Here is a 22,751-nt window from a genome sequence, read left to right as displayed (position 1 = left end):
TTGAACAACATGTTTTTCTAAAACCAAACCAAACAATTAGGAGGCTATTTACTCTTGTCACATGTTCCACATGAATACTTGCTGTTGCTCAGTGCTTGGGACAGTTTGTTCTGGTTTGGTCAAATGATTATGTTTTTATTTCACTTAAATGTTAGCTTGATTTCACCTTCACAACCGCAAGCTTCTGTTCTTCCTTCCTTCCTTCCTTCTCTCAAAAACGTAATCATAATCACACATTTGTGTGCATTCTTGCCCACATACACCTAACAGGATGTTCCCGAATGCCATTCAGCGATTGGACATTGTGTGTTAACAGGCATTCTTTGAAACAGAAGGCATTTATGTAGTATCACTTGACACTAATGAAAGACTTATAAATAACATAATCTCCAAAACAGGGTGTTTATCGGGCCGTGATTCTTGTAAAAACGGACTCCCATTGTGTGGCAGAGGGCAGGCCTGTGGAGGTGGACGGTGAGCTCATGGTCGCGCATTTGTGTGCGATCCAGCTCCTGTCCACAGCTGTCACACAGGGCCTGACGTGGCTTTACATTCCTGCTGTGAGCTATAAGTCCTGTTCAGATCTCAGTCTGGCAGGTCTGCTGGAATTAGTGAACGTTTGCGACTTGCAAATACTATATAAAGGGTTAACCTCTTCATATATTTTATTTTGTCACAATGGAGGAGGACATCCTGTGGGCGACGTCTGTGGTTGATAGAAGAGCGGCCCTTGATGAACGGGAGGAGGTACAGGATTTTTTGAAGTCTTTAAATAGATTTACATTTAGGTTTACTTTAGTTAAGATATTTTGTTACTTGCATTAAAAATAGGGCAATATGCATGCTGTAAAACATCTTCCACCATATGTGCATACACAGAATGCTGTATTGGTAATATTATTGACTAATGTCAGAATTGGCATCTTATATCCGTTTTCACAATCCTTTCAATTAAATAAAGGATGAACCATTTTTATTGTAAGAAGTCTTCATCGTGTGCTATACGAACAAAGACTGAATCAGTCAGTGATGAAGAGAAGTGAATTCTTCATGCAGGCAGAGGGTCAAGTGAGAAAGATCTCCTCTGATCTGAGGAGTGAGATCGTTGATCTGGGGGGTGCAGAGAACATTATTGAGCTGCGTATGAAGAAGAAGATCAGGAACAAAACCGCAAAAGCTCCCAAAGACCCAATGGATGTTCCGGTGGTGAGAGAAACCCATCTGCCTTTCTTTATTATCATTATGTGACTTTGAATGTTGCATACATTAAAAGTCTTATGGTTATTTTGTTTATTTGTAATTTCTGTTGTTTATCAGGGACCTGTGGAACAGGATGAGTTTTTAAAAGCAGCAGCTCAGGGAAAGATTGAAGTAGTTGAGAAATTTCTGGAAGATGGAGGAGATCCCAACATCTGTGATGAGGTGCAATATGTCCAGTGACATGTTCTATCTATTCTATGTTCTATTGTCTATTTTTTTCTTTTTCTTTTTTTCTTTTTTTTTTTATTAGATATATTTTGAAATGTGTATTTTATATTTTCATTTTAAAATGTACTTAAAGCTTTGGTAATTTGCTCTTTTTTAGTTATTGTTATTTTATTTATAAAAATTTTTAAATCAGTTTTTATTTATTTTAGTACATAAAAAAAAAAAAAATTAATATCTATTTCCAGTAAAAAAAAATTTAATGGTTTTAGTTAACTGTAATAACCATTTCTCTTCCTCTGTTTTGTCTTAGTTCAGGAAAACAGCGCTGCATCAGGCTGCTTTGGAAGATCATGCTAAAATAGTGGAAAAATTACTGGACAAAGGTGCTGATATCAACTTTAAAGACAGGGTGAGATCACTATATAAGTGTTGGTAACGTGCATTAACTGTTGAAATGATGTTGTGATTGTACTGATTTGGTTTGTTGCCGTCGGTTTAGCTGGACTCCAGAGCTGTACATTGGGCTTGCAGAGGTGGAAGTCTCTCAGCACTAAAGGCTCTTCAGGACAGAGGAGCTGACATCAATGTCAGAGACAAAGTACGGCAAAATAATCAAAAGTATATAAAAATAAGATGTATGAGAAATATTATTAAATTCTCTCCCGTACAGCTGCTTAGCTCACCTTTGCACGTGGCCACACGGACAGGTCACAGTGATGTGGTCCAACATCTTCTAACCAGTGGAAGCAATATTAATGCCAAAGATTGGGTAACAGATTAATAATACATGAGGAAAACACAGTTGTACTCAACATGCAGATTCTTTTTCAATCAAAATATTATCATTTCTTTTTTGAAGGAAGGAGACACGGCACTGCATGATGCTGTCAGATTAAATCGATATAAAATTGTCAAACTCCTTATACTGGCAGGAGCCGATATGCAGATCAAGAATGCTGTAAGTACAGTTCAGGATGAGAAGAGAAAAATATTCATCTGTTATAAAGAAAATTAAAAGCTGGATATTAATACTTAATTTTCTTGTTTTTAGGAGGGCATTACGGCCACAGAACAGGTGAAGCAATGGCAGTTTGACACGAAGGAGACACTGGAGAAACTAGAACAGATGTGAGAGGTTGGTCTGTTCTGACAGACTCATGGAGATGCATTGGATTCATTAGAGCGTCTGTGAACAGGTGCACAGCTGGGGTACAACCCCACCTCTGTCTGAGTAACTATTTACTTTCTGTGTTAATTAGTGCTGAAAGGTGCCTGTCCTCACCAATTCATTAGTATACTGGATAAATGAGCTTTTATTAATCTATATACCAATGAGGCTTAAAATGTGTATTTTTGACAACGGAGTGGGGATCCATTTGCAGGAGTTATTATTAAAAGAGAGCATGGTAAAACAGGAAGGGTCCAGAAACGGCAAACAGTAACAGCAGAAACAAGGCAAAAAAGAATCCATGTATCATTCCTTCATTCGTATTTTTTTTATTTAATATTGAAAGTAGAAAAATTATAAAACAGCTCATTATTGTTTTTTGTTTTTTTTTGGAATTATGATGCTGAAATATTTTAAATATATTAAAATAAAAAACAATTATTCTTAATTGTAATAATATTTCACATTCTTACAACTTTTACTGTATTTTGATAAAAATAAATACAGCCTGGTCAGCATAAGATACTTTTTTTTTATTATTATTATATTAAACAAATCAACTTTTGTCTGGTATTATTAAAAACAATTAATAGAAATCATATTCTATTTAAATGTAATGCATATCATTACATCTTAATGTTGCTGCTTATCATATTTCTGCATTACTCAGGTGAACATGGTTGATGCATTATATTATAAAAGTCGAGTGTCTAGGTGGTTGGTAATAAGAAAATATTTACCACATTAGCATGTTGACTAGTTTGCAAGCTTTGTCTTTCTGAAATGAGAAATGCATGCACAATATTTAGTCTATGTGACTTCTGCATAACATATCTTTCATTTGAAACATACTTAATGCTATAGTTTTGTCTATGGCTTACTGTGCCAGGGCAGGCTCATTGCTGTGCATAGTTTCCTGATGCATCAGATGACAAGGCTTTGGGTGGAGGAAACTGATATGCCCACGTGTGAGACATACGTCATCTGTGCTTATTATATAATCACAATCTGCCAGCCGGAAAGCAAACATTTGCCCCAATATAAGGTTGTTTATGAATCAACAATCCAGCTCTTCTCTTTGTAGTTACTCGGTGCGTGTTTTGCTGCTGTATTAGAGATGTAATCCATGGTCTGGCTCATCCAGTTCCCAAACTGATCTTTTGGCCTGTTGTCATGAAGGGTTTCCCTGTGTGTCACTGGCAGTCTCACATATAGAAACATCACACAGTGTGCCTGTGAATCACTTGTCTAAAGCACTCAGTTGTTCTATGATTAGAAAGCTTTTAGTCACACACACACAGTAGTGCTGGATAAGTGCTCTGTGCCCTGTTAATATTCTGTTAACTTATTCTTGAGAGAGGAATAACAGGCTACACATGTTCAAATATGAATGGTTATGTAACCCCCCCCCCCCCCCAAAAAAAGACTGCTTTTAATTAACATTAATGCATTAAACTGATGTGACAGTAAAATACATTTATGAACAGTTACAAAATATCTTCTTCCTGAAAAAATATTAAGCAACTGTTTTCAGCATTGATAAGAAATGTTTTTAAAGCACCAAATCAGCATATTGGAATAATTGTTTTAAGCGTTGCTTTCACAGAAATAAGTTGCATTTTAAAATATACTAAATTAGAACATAAAATGTTTGTCATGAAAGAATAAAGAGGATTAAAATAAATTAAACACCAAATTTAGATCAGGTGTTTTTTTCTGACTTTTATTTCACTTTATTTTTCATGTCAGTCTTTTGATTCTCTGCTCAAAAAATAACAGTGCAAAATGCTTTTTGGTGTCAGTAGATTACAGATGATAGTGACTAAGGCTTCTGTCTGACACTGTGAATGATGGGAATAGTGAACCATTAGCAGTCAGTTTGGAAAATAAAGTAAACGCACATAAATCAGTCATCAGATATCTGAAGTGAATGTATATCTGCCCAATGACCAAATACTTTTAAATAATTTCAAAAGTTTTCTGTAATGTACAAGAAAAATACAACTAAAAAGAGTCATAATATCACATAATGTGTTAGTCAATTACATGTACTCATTGTAAATTAATGAAATTAACAAATTAGTAAGAAATGAAGATTCCCTCACCTCTATTGTATATCAGTAACAAGATTTTAATCCAGCAATATTGACTTTTAATGCAATAACTAAGGCAAATGTGCAATAAAGAATATGTTGATTCAAACAAACAGACAGTTACAATAGTAACAATACAGTCAAACACAAGTGATACAATCGCAAACTCACGAAGGCAAATTTCATATATTTACCAAGAAAATCTTCACGTGACAGGCCTCTGTACCTGCAATGCCTCCGATGGTGACTTGAGTTTATCCATGCCTCCATAACAAACATACAGAATGATGTTTTTAAGCCACAGAGGAAACCAAGGCAGAGCAGCAGTGTGAGAGAAACAGAGGCGTGTGGAATCGAGACACTTTGATCCATCCCTGAGGGTCTGATGGGTCTCACGTATTTTTGAGCTCCGTTGTTTGGCGAAGGCAGAGATCACCCTGAACGCAGATCCACAGTCTGCTTGGACTTCTTAACTTGTGACCCTGCCTGATCTGAAAGCCACAGTTAGGGGCGCTCTCACTGAGGTCAGTCTGTCATACAGAGAGGCCGCGGGCAGTGGATGCTGAGTTCTTGGCTCTCTGCACCACTGCCTGACACTTTTCACGTTTCTGAAGCTTGTTGTTCTCAAACACTCCCTCATTTCGCGGAGCACCGTGGGAACCATCTGGAAATGTCAGCAGTCCTATGGAAAAAAGACCATATTTATTCATGTTACAAATCTTCATAAATCCTAATGAACAATAACTAATAAAAAAAGATATTTATATATGTTTTTTTGTTTTTTTTTTAATTATCCACTTAAATGTGTGAGGCTTCCAGTTATTTTAGCTCTACAAAAGAAACAGCTTTTTACTGCCTTATACAAAGTATGGTATAAAAAAATCCTGAAACCTAAAAATTGATTGGTGATTCTTTTAAAATCCCATTGTTCTTGCCTTATCATGTCTATTCATATCATTTAATTTTTTTAGGGTCCTGGTATTCTCTACAGAGGATATAGCATAACTTATATTTACATATTATTATTTTTCTTCTTATGCACTAAACAATGTAATGACATGGAAAAAAAAAAAAATTTGGCCCCACTTTATATTAGGTGGCCTTAACTACTATGTACTTACATAAAAAAAATAAGTACAATGTACTTATTGTGTTCATATTGTATTGTAAAACATTTTTGCTGCTATTGAGGTGGGATGGGGTAAGGTTAGGGAGAGGGTTGGAGGTATGGGTAAGTTTAAGGGTGGGTTAAGGTGAAAAGTATGGGTCAACAGTGTAATTATAAATGCAATTACAGAAATTAAATACAGATGTAATTACATGTAGGTTTTTTTAATATAAGTACAATGTAAAAACATGTATGTACACAATAAGTACATTGTACTAACTTATTAATTAAAATGTAAGTACATATTAATTAAGGCCACTTAATATAAAGTGGGTCCAAAAATTTTTTTTTTTCCTCTCAGGAGGATAATTCCAATGCATGTGTCATAAAGGTTTGCATACTTTAGCTAAGGAAACAGGGTTGTACTAGAAATGCAAACAGTAACATTTTGTTTGTACAGTAAACGTGTGTGTGTGTGAGAGAGAAAGAGCATGAATTTTGCTTATTCAGTACTCAAATGTTAAAGGCTATCCAATACAGTGGAATACTGCAATAAGTTTAGTATACCACCACTATTAGTCAAACATATATATATATACATACACCCTCATTGGGGCTGAGGCCCACTAAAATGAAAATCCTAGAATCACCCCTGTTAGCCACTAACTTTAAGTTTCTAAAACGTGAGGTGTAAATAAACATATGCAAGTCTGCAAGATGGAAAATTATGTAAACGAACAATTCGTGGCACTACGCATGTAGGTGTGGTATTTTTGAATCTAATTAAGAAAATAGTCAGATTCAAGCATTTGCATGCTTATTTTTTTTTCTGCTTATCGGTTTATTTCAGGTCTACACCAGCCTTTCAATCAGATCAAAATTTAATTCGGATAGAGCTCAGGCAGGTGTGTGTTTCCTAAAGAATTCTTTTTTTTTCATTGCTTTATTTTGGGCGGTTTTTTATTTTTATTATGATAGGAGACGTTAGAAATGACGGAAAGCTAAGTGAGAGAGAGAGAGATGGGCATGGGATCGGGAAAGGTTCTCGAGCTGGGATTCAAATGGCACGAGATGTAACCACACTGCCCACAAGGCCAGTCCCTTCAGTTCATTATTCAGATTATAAACACATCATTTGGATGCATGTAAGCTTTTGTCAAATTAAGGTGGAATATTTACCATATCCTTCTACACGGCCACTTTTGAATTCTCCTTCAAATTTCATCCCGTCAAACCTGCTGAAGATTCCAACCCCTTGGAATTTTCCCTGGGCGAATTCACCCTCGTACCTATTGATTAGAAATAGTGGTGTTCACCTCGTAAATAGGGTCACCGTGTCACTGCCAACATGTTCATCTCTGTTTAAGTAGGGAAGTATTTTGAATCTGATCACATGCTCACTCACCTGGATCCATCGGGAAAGATTAACACCCCTGATCCGTGAAACAGGCCATTCTCAAAATGCCCTTTATAACAGGTGCCATCAGCAAACTTCAGCTCGCCTTTACCGTGCCGCCGACCTGCACAGCAAACACACTGCTGCTTAAATGAACCTTGAGTTTTCATCCAATAGACTAATTCTATAGACCGCTCTCTAGTGTGTTAATGGCTCCGATAATTAGTACTATAATTAGAATGTCAATTCTACTTGAGATCGCACCTGCATTTATTACATAAGCAGTTTGGATCATTAAGCGGTGTGCTACCACCACCTCAAGCCATGCTGACCACAATTCTAATAGTAATCAGAAAAAACATAAATCTTGTGAACATGTTTTAGCATGTTAATATATGTAGTGGGACTGGGGATAGTTGTCACACTTTTATCTCTAGTAAATATTTATCAGACATATACCTTACAGTTTTGGCTAAAAAATAATAATAGTCGAAAGTGTTGTTATCACAATGCAAACCTGCCATTAAACAGCCTATAAGCTTTTCATTTAACATTTAATCAATAAAATATGACTTGATCAGTCACTACCCCTAAAACAAACTGTCCTCAGATCATAAATAAAAGAAACAATATAGATTGATATAAGATAACATTTCATCTGACAGTTATAAACCTCTTTCATAAGGTTTCAACATTTTCAGATATACAGCACAAGTAAAAAAAAAAATATGTTGATATTTTCTGTAGCAATCACAGAATGTCAAATCCATTACCCAAATAATAAAAAAGATAATTTATATAATTTTAAATCAGTCTTTTTGGTAGATTGTATTGCTTTTTTTATTGTATAAAAAAAGAATAAAAGTAAAGCATATAAAACCCATTTATGAAAATGTATCAAAAAAAGTCTTGAAAATTCAAAGCAGTGTAAAGTGTTTCTGAAATATCTTGCCTTCCTTCCATTCTCCGGTATATTCTTCTCCGCTGGAATAAGTGAAGGAGCCCCTTGTTAATGTCATACCTACAGCAAGCTTCAGACAAAACAAATAAATATTAGGGTGGCAGAATTGACATAACAGAACCAAATGATTATAAACAGAGGCAAACCAAACCAATTCTATTTCATATATGCATGTACAGTATTATTAAATATTGAATAGGACATCACCAATGCCCACACACAAACCTTATTGTGTTCAGTATAGTGCTCAGTCTAATACAGTAGGACCCACGGTAGTTGACTTTCACCCAACACTGTATAATTAATAGAGCAGCCGGTCATTTACACTGAACCAGAACGATAAAACATTTACGGACTGAAAGAAAGCAGCGGCAGAGGTGACGTCATCCAGTCTCTTATTCACAGCCTGTGTGAAGCCGTTCTGAAGCCATTTCACGGCAGCAGATGAACGTATCATTCACCTGTGATGTTTCTGTGCCGTCTCAAGAGCATGAAAGCCTTTCGCTTTGTCCAGCGGATCCGCAAAGGCAGAATCGGGTTCTTGCTCGCCGGTGTCACGGTTCCTCTCGCTGGATCTCACTCTAGCCTGAAGATCTCGCGTTGTTTTGCTGCGCGCTTCTCTCAGCCAAGAGCTGAGAGCATCTGGATGTGTGCTGAGCGCTGATTGGCTGATCAATGACTACATACATAGGTCTACTGAATGTGACAGTGACACGGACTCGTAGTGCTGTTGTTTACTAAGGCAAGTATGTCCATTACTACTACTCGTACATTAGTACTCAAACTGTTTTTTTGACCCATTAAATAACCTACCAAAACGCCCAAGCAACCGCTTAGTAACATTTGTCGACAACCCACAAAGCCGACACGATGATGAGTACTATTGTAAATGTTTTTTTTAGGACTAGCCTATATTTTAAAATAAGTTGAAGAGTTTTGTAAATGTACAGCTAACACCAAGAAATATACAATAATTTTGAGAATAAATTTGTTAAATACACTAAAATATGCCCAAAGCCCCTTTAAACTAAATTGAACTCGGTTCAAATTAAGTTTCAACTTCCTGAGAGTTATTTCTTTTGTTTATTGAGCGGAATATTTTGAGGTTTATACTGTAGGCCTATAAACACGCATTGATTGAGATTTAATGGCTTTAGCTCGTTTCATTTAGCATTCTGTGAACTGTGTTTGCTGGGTTGGTAAGACATTCATTTATTAGTTTAGTAAATCATTTGAGTAAGAAATTGCCCTGGATGTCCAATTTGTTATTGAGACACATCCAAAAGATTCATTTGGCATTTTAATGAAATCATTATTTGGCCCATTCATTAACTTTTATTGATGATGTTATTAATTGTCTGAGGAACTTGATCCTCACAATGTAGTCTTGCAGACTACAAGATGCTACTGACAATGTCCACCATTATTGCCATAAAATTAATTTAGCACACTATATAGAAATCTACCTTATAGCAGGGCATGTGTTCAGACTATATGGGGTAAGTTGTCACAGTTGGAACATCTACTGTTTTAATGACATATTCAAGATCGATACCTTTTAGTAAAATATGAAGTGCTATGCACTGTATATAGGGCTGCAAGATTATGACAAAAATCATAATTGTAAATTATTCTCTTTAAATTGTAATTGCGATTATTAATTACAATTATCACAATTTACATTGAATGATGTTTATGCAATTTTTTGATGCAACTGCATGCTGTATTTTTATATGAAAATATAAAAACTCAAAACACTTTAACTGAAAAATGTTTAGTGCTTTTCTATAGTATTATTGATTTGGCCAAGATTAATTCAAGTAATGAAATTTATTTAAAGTAAAGTTACAACATATTAAACATATACAACTTTAATCTGACATTTTTGGAAAATACCCTGTTTGTGGAACACAACCTTTTGATTGAAATTCACCCACTGTGTATAGTTGATTATACAGAAATGGAAAATGTAATGGCAGGAAATGATCTATTAAGTTCCGGTACTCAAAATACAGATAAAACACTTTTGAAAATCAATACAGAAAATATAAAATATGCATAATATGTGTGTGTGTGTGTGTGTGTGGGTATACAGTATATAATGTGTATACTAATTATCAGTTTTTATTTTGACTTTTACTTCTCACAGTTAGATCTATTCTGTCCTGGTGTCCTGTATAGTGTACTCTCTCACTTTCCTCTCTCAGGTCTTTACACTTGACCGGTGTCATTGCATCCCGCAGAGATTTGAACGCATATGCCCTGACAGCTGATCTCTTCATAAAACACAGCACCACAGGGAGCCATTTATGACCGGCGCTATAAACACCAATAGGTTGGTAATGAGAAATGTCGATAAAAATCTCACCCTGGAGATCTATTACCTTTAATGTTAAAGATAAGTGGTTCTCACTTCCAAACAACGCAAATCCCATTTCTTGAATACGGTGCTATATGTCAAAAGCTGTCAGTGCGACAGGACAAGTATGATCATGCATGACTCCTTTTCCAATTTATTTGTATTTGGATGTTTATATTTTTAAGCAACCTATAAGAAATGATAGTTAAAACCATACTAATTGTAAGGTAATTGATTGTCTATAGAGGTTTTCACCCTTCATTGCTTTAACCTAAAGACCATGAACAAACACTCACACACTGTGATTGGGGTATAATTTGGTCTCTGATGATTGTCCTTCACTGGTAGTAAATCAGCATGGCAATAATGCCCCAGGGAAATGGGCAGTAGAGTCCATATGCCCAAGAGTCACAGGATGGGCCCTGCAAGCATCACTACACATGAGTGCCCGTCCAGCACAACATGAGGATTGACCACACTACGAGCACACATCATTGCAATATAGAGTCTGCTCTCCTTGCAAGAAAAATCGTAAAGGTCAACTTCTAAAGAGGAAGGATGGTGGAACAGAGGTTGTTTGACGAGGGTCGTCTCACTGACCGAGCCTAAATTGACCTATAATTCTCTGCAAGCCATAACATATGAGGAAAGTTTGTTGAACGTGATCAGTTCGTCCAGCATCAAGGTTAGAGAAGTCATGCTATCATGCTCCTGCTCTAAATCTCTGGTCCCCGAGTGGACGGAGGCTTTTATTTCATAAGCAATTGCATTATCCATGAATCTGTCTCTCTTTATGATAAAAAAAAGCAATGACATAGTTTTTGCTGCAAATCAAAATTGCTTTTATATGTCAAGGCTGGAACCAGTCATGTGCTTTATTTTTACTTAAGTGTCAGTCATTATTTCTAGCTTTATTTTTCAATAATTAGGTAGTATAGAAATTAGGATACCTGGTTTTCATAAATCGGTTGAGGGAATATTTCTACCTCAGTTTTTAGTCAAATTTATATACTGATTTTTATATATATATATATATATATATATATATATATATATATATATATATATATATATATATATATACTCATAAATGCAGCTAACTTTATTCTGTTTTGTGTAAATATAGGTGCTATAAAAGATAAAATTGTTTTTTTTTAAACATTTAAAGCTGCAGTAGGTAACTTTTGCAAAAATATATTTTTTACATATTTGTTAAACCTGTCATTATGTCCTGACAGTAGAATATGAGACAGATAATCTGTGAAAAAATCAAGCTTCTCTGGCTCCTCCCAGTGTCCTATTGCCATTTGCAGAAAGCCATCCGCTCCCGGTGAGAAACAACCAATCAGAGGTCCGGTCCCTAACTTTGTTTGTGTTCAAAATGTAGAAAAATGTATATAATAAGCGAGTACACCATGAATCCATTTTCCAAACTGTGTTTTTGGCTTGTCCTGAATCACTAGGGTGCACCTATAATAAGTGTTTATATTCAGACTATTTTAGATTGCTTCGGGGGTACCGCGGCGGAGTAACCCAGTACCTTTGTGATTCTTCATAGACATAAACAGAGAGAAGTAGTTCCGGCTACGATGTTCTTCCGCAAGACGCAAGCAGTTCTGTTTATTAACCGCGAGAGCGTCAAAAGTTCCCTACCGCAGCTTTAAAGTATTTTACTATTAAATGATGTATAATATTTGAGACATACGTCTAATATGTTGATTTAATTAAACATCACATTTTGGACATTTTATCAGAGCTCTGTCTCACGATTATAGATTTCTTTCAATAGTGTTTAACCAAGGAAATTGTATTTAAAATGTCAGAATTTAGAAAATGGATTAGCATTATTGTGTGCTTTTTAGGCGTACATATACAGCAAAAATATGAAAAAACTATATGGGGTAGCACAAGGTCAAGTCTGGGTCTGGAAATATTGTGTGTATTGTTAAAGTCTCTTCTGCAGTGTTGTTTTAAGATTACATTTAACAGTACCGAAACATGCACACGTACACACACTTTTTGCTCATGGCATAGCCGTAGACTTTCCTGGGGGAAAAAGAACAATTAGAGGAGAAATGAGGGCAGAATCACTGGGGGAAATGGCTAGTGAAGACTTTATTGATTAGTAAAGATTGCCTGATCCAGCGCTCAGTATAGCAATTATACTGGTGTCAACAGAGAGCAAAGCTATGAAAGACCTTCACCTCAGCCGTCTAGTGTCTAAACAGTGCATATGATCATACATGTAGAGTACATTCATTCTCCATAAACTACTGATGGACATTTCATGATAATGGAAATGAAATTATTTTAATTACTGGAACAAAACATACTAGAGAATTGATAAAAAAAAAAAAAAAAAAAAAAAAAGGTTTGGGTTAATCTGTTCAATTTAATAATTTATGTTTGGTTCCACTTCTTTATCTATCATATCTATCAGATTAACCAGATTTAAAGAATATTTGCATAAATATTGGTAAAAGGTAAGGACAGATTGAAATCTTATAAAAAAAGATTCTGTCAGGATTCAGGAGCCAACTTAGTAACCCTTATTAAACCCGGATAAAACACGTTGAGAGACAATCTATTTTACAAGATTGACCTGGCCAAAAATAAATAAATCAAACAAAAGAAAATGAATATATAATAATAAGTGAGAGTTACAGAAATGTTAAAAATAAAATCTAATTTATAGATTCTTTGCCGATTACACTGAATATATTTTAATATATGAATTAACTATGGAGTTATATTTTAAGGTCAGCTGATTTTTTATACATACATATATAAATGTAATTTTAATAAAATGAAATGGTAAATTTGAGCTTAGAAAATTCTAGCTGCCATTTCTGCCTATTTTAAAAATGGAAAATTTGTCTTTATTTCAACATAATTACAGATAAGATTGTTGGACATGTTTTGTCCCTTGCCTCAGGAATCAGTACATTTCAGTTTTAAGTTGCACACATTTTGCAAAGTTTTGGAAAAGCAACAACAATCTGAAGGTGAGGGAACCATTGGATAATTCAGGTGTGTGTTGAAGGGACAAACACAATCTGTTTCCTCCACAAATAGAGATGAATTCAGTTCTGCCTCCTTCCACTCCATCAGCCATGCCTGACCAGTTCTACCCAGTGTCCCTCTCTTTGAACAGCCATAACCATTAATCCCAGACACCCTATTTATACTGCCTAATTGTGATGAGTATGAATTATCAATTATAGTGAGTACCTAATTGCCCTTCATAAAGTCAGCCTCCCCCTGGCTTTAAAGAGGGCTGTTTAAATAATGTAACTAATAGCTCTCTTCTTTACGTGGAGAATATATCTTCATTTTTGAGCTCGCTGAGCGTGAGAGTCGCTCGTAATTTAAAGGGGCAATTGAGGAAAGGCGTGCAGGTGGTTCCAGGGGGACTCGTTAAGATTTAATGAATTATGATGCGACCTTCTGCGAACAATGAGCAATCAATGCAAGTGCTGAGTGACAGAACATCACATCGACTGCGGCCCATAACCTCAGACCGTGTGTAATTCTTTCTTTTACACTCTAAATTAGCAGTGCACTAACCCAAGTGTCCATTCACAGAAGACTCTGTGATTATGCTGTAGTCCTAAAGGCATCCAATCTCCCTCTATAGGATCTGGGATTGCACTTCTTCTCAGCCAGTGATGTCTGGCACCTCTGCATGCGTACTATGCAAAGCGTTATATACTATATACTATAGCGTATTATGTGCATCTCTAAACGGCTGACACAAAATGTAGATGTGTGTGCGTTTCCAGTGTGACAGCCAATAGAAATTTACACTGCTCACAGAGTCCTGTCATTTCTACTGACAGTGAAAGCCTATAACAGAGAGGGCAAAAGGCAAAAGTAAATTCAGGTTCTCAGGTGAGATTGCCCTTCACTCAATGTCACATAATAAGGGAGTTATGAAGATTGCTTTGAATTATGGTCTTTTTTTAAACTTTTTTTATTTTATGTCATTTCCATTGGTCTCAGTTTAATTGTGTGGCAGTGAATTCTATTCTATTCTATTCAGTTTTTTTATAAATTAAAACTGTGTTTGGAAATCAAATTTATATTATTCTGTTCTGTTCTGTTATTTTCTGTTGAGGGCCATTGTCAAACCTTTTCCCCCCCAATCATCATAAAATTGAATTTGAAAATAAAATATGTGTTCTATTCAATTAAATTCTATTATTTATGTTCTGCTGAGGGCCAGTGTCAAATCTTTTTTTCCAATTATCACTATTTAGTTTTATCGACACTTTTTGTTTCTTTCACAAATAGTTACTGGTTCCATTTAGCTGTAATTGTTAGGCTTAAAGGCATTTTAGTTGTTTCTATTCTATTCTATTCTATTCTATTCTATTCTATTCTATTCTATTTAGGACCAGTGTCAATTATTTTTTCATTCACCACATTTGTGTTTATACAGTATGGACAAATGATAAAGTTTTTTCTTTGTTTCTATCACATATAAAGTTTGTTTGTTTGTTTCTTTCATAAATTACTTTTAACTTCGGTTAAGTTTAAAGGTATTCTAGAAACTATGTGAAGCTTTATTTTAATGAATATATTATGGTAGGATTCTCTGAGGTTGTTTCTTTTGTCATTTACATGTTTTGGCTGTATAGTGATAGCTGTAATGTTAGCATGTACGTATAAAGTCTGTAGAGTGAACTGACCTTTACCTCGGGGAAAGAGTGTGTGTTTGTGAAAAGGGGGCCATTGTCCATGAATGTGTGACTGTCCCCTGGTCTAATTGCCCTCTTTTGCTATGATCCAGGCCCTTAACAAATCACCCAGCCACTTTCCACATCTGCTGCATGTCAGCATCTGCCAGACGCGCTCACCCGTCCCGGACGCTGCCAGCGAGCCTTCATTACGCCTGCTGCTGAACAGGTAGAACTGTTTGCACAATTACCAAACAATGCTGCCGACCTTGTGTTCGCCTTGATGTTCTGAAACATCACTCTCATATGATGCCCAAAAGTTTTGATATGATGCTTTTCCAATGTTTTTAACACTTACATTCGATGAGCACAGCAATTTGATTCCAGTTATTTTGTGTTCACGTATTTCATAGGATTCAGATTGTTTGACAGGTATTGTGCAGTTTATTTTTAGATTAATTTGAACAATTCTACAAATTAAATATTTAAAATGAGAAATTGTATTTGTCAGCTAAATTTATATTTTCTGAAGGAAATGGGCAGCAGCAGGAAGGTGGCAAGTTGTAGGAACAGTCAGCAATCATACTGTAGTTGACTAGTGACAGTGTGAGCAGTATATTCAAAGATATTACGATCACAGTCCTTTATGCCAATTATTTATGGATGAAGACCAATCGCATTACTTCATGCAAATAATATGACACCTTCTCTGAACAGTTTTAATCTTAAATTAAATGAAAATAATGAAGCTACAAAACTAAAATAGCACATTTAAGGGTTAAAGTGTTTACAAAACATTTGTATATGTTAAATCTGTATTAAGTGGTTTGAGATAAATAGTAGTTTACCTTAACAGAAAGTTTGAGGAATATAAAAACAATGCTGCTTCACTGTAACAAGCATTGCTTTTCAGATACAAATAAGTTGAACTCTTTACACCCCTCATAAGATTTTTAAAGTCTCTTCTTCATTTAAAGAGGGGAATCCATGAAACATTTAGTGCTCTGAAGTTGTAATCTTCAAAAGAGTGTCAGTTCAGTAGTTTCCCATTCTATTGTCCACTTCACTCTGGATAGGAATAAAGGGACAAAGCCAAACAAAGAGCAAACGCCTATCTATTAACAGAGCTCCACCACAAGATGCGACTACATGAATGATCCGACATTTAGCAGATATTCCTGGTGCTCTGATGAGTTTATGGGTCAAGAGGTGGGGTGCTGGAACAGTGGGAGGGTTGTCTGTAAGTGTGCCCCTCTCCACAGGCATTGCACCCTAAAGTTTTCCTCTTGGCTCCACCAGCTGTCTTGAAATTCTCCACCTTACCTCTTGTGTGTTCTTTATCTTCAATACCTGAGACTACGTTGTGCCCCCTGGGTCACACTTTTGTGCTCTGGTCCTGTGTAAACAAATGTGCATAGTGTCAGGTCTGCAGAGAGGAAGTTGTAAACCTGAAGTCTTAAACTTGCAGGAAAGACTTCAGCCCCCATTCTTATGGAGCTCTCTCAGTGCAAGCTGCTGGGCTTAGACATGCTAATGCAAGCAAACAGGCCCTGTTTCGGACAGTGAGTGTCTGAAGTTGGACTGTGTTACAACCACAAAACATGCACTGCAGGCTGCTAGTAAACAAGTAGAAATACAACTGAATGGCAGTGCAGGGGAGGATAAGTCACTCTGTGTCATAAAGGATAGGAGAGGAATCAACATCTGTTATCTGAGAAGTGGACAAGGGTTTGATATGGTGTTTGTGTTTTTGCGTGTGTGTGTGTGTGTGTGGGGGGTATTCTGACAATGCACTTGTCTTTTTGATTTATGTTTGTTAATTATCAAAGTGTGGTCCTTTTAAATATCTCAGGCTTTAAAGGGGGGGTGAAATGCTATTTCATGCATACTTGCAACTACGAGTTTTTTACACTGTTAAAGAGTGGATTCCCATGCTAAACATGGACAAAGTTTCAAAAATTAAGTTGTACATTTGAAGGAGTATTTTTGTTCCAAAACACCTCTTCCGGTTTGTCACAAGTTTCGGAACGTTTTTTTCAAGTATGGCTCTGTGTGACGTTAGATGGAGCAGAATTTCCTTATATGGGTCCTAAGGGCACTTCTCCCAGAAGAGCGCGCGCTCCCGTATAGCAGAGCACAGACATTCACTGATCAGAGCAAGAGAGCGAAATGTCACAAAAGAAGTGTGTTTTTGGTTGCCAGGGCAAGACAACCCTGCACAGATTACCAAAAAAAATGCATTAAGGGACCAGTGGATGGAGTTTATTTTTACAGAGCATCAACGGAGTTGTGCAAGTGTTTTTGTTTGTTCCCTGCATTTCGAAGATGCTTGTTTTACAAACAAGGCCCAGTTTGATGCCGGATTTGCACATCGTTTATTTCTTAAGGATAATGCAGTCCCAACGAAAAAGGTCACGATCGTGTGTTGGAACCGCATGCAGTGAGTAAAAGTTTCCACATGTACACCTTAAAAAAAAAAAAAAAAAAAAAAAAAAAGACGACATAAAGTGGAACTTAGTCCTTTTCCAAAACCGCTAAGCAAATATATACATTTCAGTACATACCACATAGAGACGTTGTTGCTGCTGCTGCTCTTGTTAAATTTCAGCCTCGGGATCTGATTCTGGATCATAAATATACGCTGAATCTGACTGTTAGCCATGGTTTGTTTTGGATGATGTTTTTTTCCTCACGGTAATGTCACAGCTTCCAGCTCTCAACGCAAAAGCCTACTCGTGCTCGTGATTCTTTAGCTCCGCCCACACGTCACGCCTCCAGCCAGTCGTGTTTTTGCGGGAAAAAATGGTACAGACTATCTTTCTCTTATAAATATAATAAAACTAAAGACTTTTTGGAGTTATGAAGGATGCAGTACTACTCTATAGGTACTCAAGATTAACAGGATATTGAGTGAAAACGAGCATTCCACCCCCCCTTTAATGTAGATGCCATTATTAGTCTTGGGAATGTAGTCAGTAGCGTTTAGTTTTTATTTTATTAAATTGTGTATATTTATTTATGTATGTATTTAGGGAAATAGAAGAACAGAAGTAAATCACTAGCTAGATAGTGAAACGGTAGTGCTTTAAAGGAGAGTTTCTCATTTATCAGTGCCAGACACACGTTTATTGATTCATCCCAAGGTCTGACAGATTGATGCCACATAGTGAATGTGAAGATACTGGCTTAAGCTATTAACTATGAAATAAGCCAACACACTGTACTGACCCCAGATCATTTATTTGCCAGGAACAAATGTCTTTGATAGTAAAATTGGCTTTATTTAGGGGTGAAATTATAATATTTTTCATTTGTTCTCATTTGCTCTCTTGTTTTCCTCTTGACAATACCCCATAGATTCTCTGTGGGGTTCAGGTCAGGTGAGTTTGCTGGCCAGTCAAGCACACCAACACCATGGTCATTTAACCAACTTTTGGTGCTTTTGGCAGTGTGGGCAGGTGCCAAATCCTGCTGGAAAATGAAATCAGCATCTTCAATAAGCTGGTCAACAGAAGGAAGCATGAAGTGCAACAAAATGTATTGGTAAATGGGTGCAGTGACTTTGGTTTTCTAAAAAACAAAACAAAGGACCAACATCAGCAGATGACATTGCACCCCAAATCATCACAGACTGTGGAAACTTAACACTAGACTTCAAACAACTTGGGCTATGAGCTTCTGTACCCTTCCTCCAGACTCTAGGAGCTTGGTTTACAAATTAAATACAATACTTGCTCTCATTTGATAAGAGGACTTTGGACCACTGGGCAACAGTCCAGTTCTTCTTCTCCTTAGCCCTGGTAAGACTCCTCTGACGTTGTCTGTGGTTCAGGAGTGACTTAACAAGAGGAATACAACAACTGTAGCCAAATTCCTTGACATGTCTGTGTGCCTTGACCCCAGCCTCAGTCCATTACTTGTGAAGTTCACTCAAATTCTTGAATCAATTTTGCTTGACAATCCTTATAAGGCTGCAGTTCTCTTGGTTGGTTGTGCATCTTTTTCTTCCACACTTTTTCCTCCACTCAGGGGCATCAGTGGCCTAATGGTTAGAGAGTTGGACCTTTAACCTGAAGGTTGCAGGTTCGAGTCTCATTGCTGGCAGGAGTGGGGGGAGTTAATGAAAAAGTACTCTCTTCCACCCTCAATAACCATGGCTGAAGTGCCCTTGAGCAAGGCACTGAACCCCCAGTTGCTCCCAGGGCACTGGATATATAGCTCCCCACTGCTCCAAGTGTATGTTCATACTTGGCAAATGTCACGACTTTCTATTTTTTTCCCCACTTCCTTTCAACTTTCTGTTATCGTGATTGGATACAGCACTCTGTGAACAGCAAGCTTCTTTGGTAATGAATGTTTGTGGCTTCCTTGTGAAGGGAGTCAATGATTGTCTCCTGGACAACTATCAGATCAGCAGTCTTGCCCATGATTGTGTAGCCTAGTGAACCAAACTGAGAGACCATTTTGAAGACTCGGAAACCTTTGCAGGTGTTTTGAGTTGATTAGCTGATTGGCACGTCACCATATTCTAATTTGTTGAAATTGGGGGATTTTAAATTTGAACCAAAATCATCACAATTAAAAGAACCAAAGACTTAAACTACTTCAGTCTTTGTGCACTTAATTTATTTAAATAAAAATTAAATGAAATTAAAATGAAATGTATGCATTAAAATATGCCTATTAAGTGTTAATAATTTATTTCAATTATATTGATATAATTGTTGTCTAAAATTGAGGGGAAATTAATTTATATCAGTAACATTATTGGTATCAATGATACTGACCTTCATAGGCTACTTAGTAAAAAATGTGGCCATTAAACCGTACTTAAAATGTACCACCTTTAAGTTGTTTCTTCATTAATTTGGAGGTTCAATGTGTAATGATAATAACATCTCAATTAATTACTTAAAATTTTTATTTTTTTAATCAATTGATTACCTTATGCACTTATGTTAACCTTTCAAATATGTTATTGTTGGTATAATATTTGTTTATTTTACAGCTGAATATACTTTTCAATTGAATTGCTTATAAAAGACCCTCAAATGAGACTTGAACAGCGCTGTTATATATATGTCATCATGAAGCACCTTTTATTTCTAAGAGTGCACTGTGCAAACGATCACTGAAGAGTGTAGGTTAAGGATTAGATGCAACAGTTTCTTGAGTTATGCAACTTGTCAGCCTGGGAACTTGTCCGTGTTGTATTGATTGAATTGAGCGCAGGTTTAGCTACCGGATGCTCTCATCCAATCGAAAGGGATTCCGTTAAACGCTCGTGTTCACGCGTCTACTCTAATGGACCTGTTAAAGAGCTCAAGCACACCTTCATCCCTGACATCTGACCGAAGCACCTCACATCAGACCAGAAGCTGCATCCACTTTCTGCGTCTGCTTTGTTAGAGAATACAGAAACAAGCTATCAGAAATTCTACTGGAATTTGGAAAATGCTTGAATATCAGGAGTCCGGAGCGAAAACAACACCAGGTCATCGGATTTCATTTTCGATTATTGACATATTGGATCCTAAAAAGTTCACAAGTAAAAAATCACATGCCGTGTCGGAGAAAGAATTCAGAAATCGGGCATCATCTTCAGAAAGCACAGAATTTGGAAGTTTAGAGGAAAGTCCTGAGCACGAAGGATCGTTTTCCAGCTCCAAAAATAAAGGTGAGAGAATAATAATCACACAAGAGTGCAAATTATTTCGGAGTGGTCAACTTTTGAAGTAGCCTAATTTCTGTAAGTATTTTTGACTTAGAGGTTTATCTTGCATTTTAAACCAAACGCTAATATATTTCTGATATTTCTAACTCTGTGACAAATAGTCCTGCTTGTGTTTGCGATGAGCAATCGAGCAGCTGTTACTATTTTAACATCTGACTACCGCGACTTCTGTTCGCCAGTGTGTAGCGCACGCTGCTAACTTGTAATCCAACTTTTGTGGTTACTGAAACATTTTTCTGAAATGTAGCATATAGGCTATTATATGTTAAAAGAATACATGTTTTTGAGACCTCCACAACCGTTATCTTCTGTGGTTACGCCTTTTAGAAATGCCATAGCTAGATGCCACTAGAATTCCGAGAAGAATAAAATATATATATATATATATATATATATATATATATATATATATATATATATATATATATATATATATATATATATATATATATATATATTGTAAAATATTCCTAGATGTGTTTGTATGATTTCACATAGGTCTATATAAAAAATAATATGGCTAAATATAAGATTTTCCACTGTATATCTCATCCAAACAGACCTTTTGTATGATATTAGATTGTGAATTTGACCTTCCCCCTCATTTCCAAGACTGCGTTGTCTTTAAACAGCCGCAGCTGAGTAAGTGATTGCCATTGGGACAGTCAGGGCAGATAATTGTTTAAATCGTCCCATTGAGGATGCCTGCGCTCACTTTGATCGATATCCCATTACTGGATCCTGCATATCTCCCTCCAGCAGCTTGCGGCTCCCAACTTCAAACCCCTGCCATGTCTGATCCCAAATATCGTTCGATTAAAACTTCCCTTTAAATAGATGACATTTATCGATCTGCCGACAAATATGAAACTCCATTAGCGCGTCATGGCTGGATGGCAGAGCTGGATTTAACTAGGGTTTCTTTCCGCAACATGACATTTGAGGCGATTTGTGATTTTGAAATTGTTGAGGGATTATGGCCCATTCCACGTCAGTCTTTCCTTGAAATCCACACACAGTAACAACCTCCCCTTATTCCTGTACAGGACTTCCACTCGTTTAATTCTCGGCATAGCTGCCAGTTACTTTAATTCAGCCGATCACTGGATAAGGGTTTGATAGCAAATCTCTTATATTTTTTTTATATATATTTATTATTAACTACAGTGTAAGGCCTCATACAAATGTTACTTTCCAATAGCGAACCGCATCAATTAGCCTAAATTCTGAAGGCTACTATTAATTAAACATTGGTAGTTTGTATAGGCTAATTAATGCCCCTATAGGCTAGTTAATTAATAAATGACATTTGTAATTCTGATTATTATTCATTTATAACAATTTGAATAATTAAATAGGCTGATGTTTTAATGATGCGTTACACGTACTTTATCCCTGAACCGTACTGCAGGTGTTGTAGAGCACTTCAGATTTAGGACAGTTTTACCAATAATTAATGCCAGTCAAAGCACCAATCAGAGCACCTAGCAACACCCTGTCTAGGCATCTGACTGCGTTTAAGGCCTGCATCCTTATAATATCAAGCTTTTGGAGATAATGTAATCTTTCAGATAAGGTAAACCCTGGTAAAAATATGATAGTTGTTATTCTGTCTCATAAAGTAAATAAATAACACAGTCGTCTTGTATTTTTTGGTTCATTCGTCAGAAATTAAAAACAGTTATTAAAAACTTTACTTCTCTGAAAGAAACTTAACATATCGATATTTTTTATTGACAGAAAATCGATCAGCTGATGAACACCAAAGTTGTGTCAGGCTCCATCCTCCTGATCCAGATGTAGACTTGGACTCATCAGCCTCGCT

General features: G+C 36.3%; 3 protein-coding genes across 6 annotated transcripts in view; 2 read left to right on the top strand and 1 right to left on the bottom strand.

The window, feature by feature from the left end:
• The first annotated feature begins 678 nt into the window (after nt 1-678).
• On the top strand, nt 679-2,937 carry ankrd2 (ankyrin repeat domain 2 (stretch responsive muscle)). The gene is made up of 8 exons (XM_052573038.1): nt 679-747; nt 1,057-1,203; nt 1,318-1,422; nt 1,739-1,837; nt 1,928-2,026; nt 2,099-2,197; nt 2,288-2,386; nt 2,480-2,937. The coding sequence occupies exons 1-8, from the start codon at nt 679-681 to the stop codon at nt 2,558-2,560; spliced, it is 798 nt and encodes a 265-aa protein (XP_052428998.1). The 3' UTR covers nt 2,561-2,937.
• A 1,769-nt stretch (nt 2,938-4,706) lies between these two features.
• Nucleotides 4,707-8,887, bottom strand: morn4 (MORN repeat containing 4). Of its 3 annotated transcripts, XM_052571872.1 has the most exons (6): nt 8,616-8,884; nt 8,380-8,447; nt 8,146-8,224; nt 7,203-7,317; nt 6,977-7,086; nt 4,707-5,371 (listed from the first exon to the last, which is right to left on the bottom strand). In XM_052571872.1, the coding sequence occupies exons 3-6, from the start codon at nt 8,210-8,212 to the stop codon at nt 5,223-5,225; spliced, it is 441 nt and encodes a 146-aa protein (XP_052427832.1). In that variant the 5' UTR covers nt 8,213-8,224; nt 8,380-8,447; nt 8,616-8,884; the 3' UTR covers nt 4,707-5,222. The 3 variants fall into 3 exon arrangements, with proteins under 3 accessions (XP_052427832.1, XP_052427833.1, XP_052427831.1); XM_052571873.1 differs by lacking the exon at nt 8,380-8,447 and having other exon boundaries at nt 8,616-8,887; XM_052571871.1 differs by having other exon boundaries at nt 8,380-8,883.
• A 1,450-nt stretch (nt 8,888-10,337) lies between these two features.
• Nucleotides 10,338-22,751, top strand: part of nkx1.2la (NK1 transcription factor related 2-like,a) — a 13,293-nt gene continuing 879 nt past the window's right edge. The window contains exons 1-3 of one of the 2 annotated variants that reach the window (XR_008156343.1): nt 10,338-10,489; nt 15,306-15,421; nt 22,667-22,751. The exon at nt 22,667-22,751 is cut by the window's right edge and continues 63 nt beyond it. Coding sequence is in view for 1 of the 2 variants with exons in the window: in XM_052571870.1 (XP_052427830.1) it covers nt 20,647-20,869; nt 22,667-22,751 (308 nt within the window). In the remaining variant the exon portion in view is untranslated. Of the gene's footprint in view, nt 10,490-15,305; nt 15,422-20,446; nt 20,870-22,666 lie in introns of those variants that run through there. The other variant, XM_052571870.1, reaches the window with a different exon arrangement.

Source organism: Carassius gibelio, chromosome B13 (assembly GCF_023724105.1).
Source record: "Carassius gibelio isolate Cgi1373 ecotype wild population from Czech Republic chromosome B13, carGib1.2-hapl.c, whole genome shotgun sequence".
Taxonomy (NCBI): domain Eukaryota; kingdom Metazoa; phylum Chordata; class Actinopteri; order Cypriniformes; family Cyprinidae; genus Carassius; species Carassius gibelio.
Note: the sequence above shows the minus strand (reverse complement) of the source record. Positions and strands in the feature narration are given on the sequence as shown.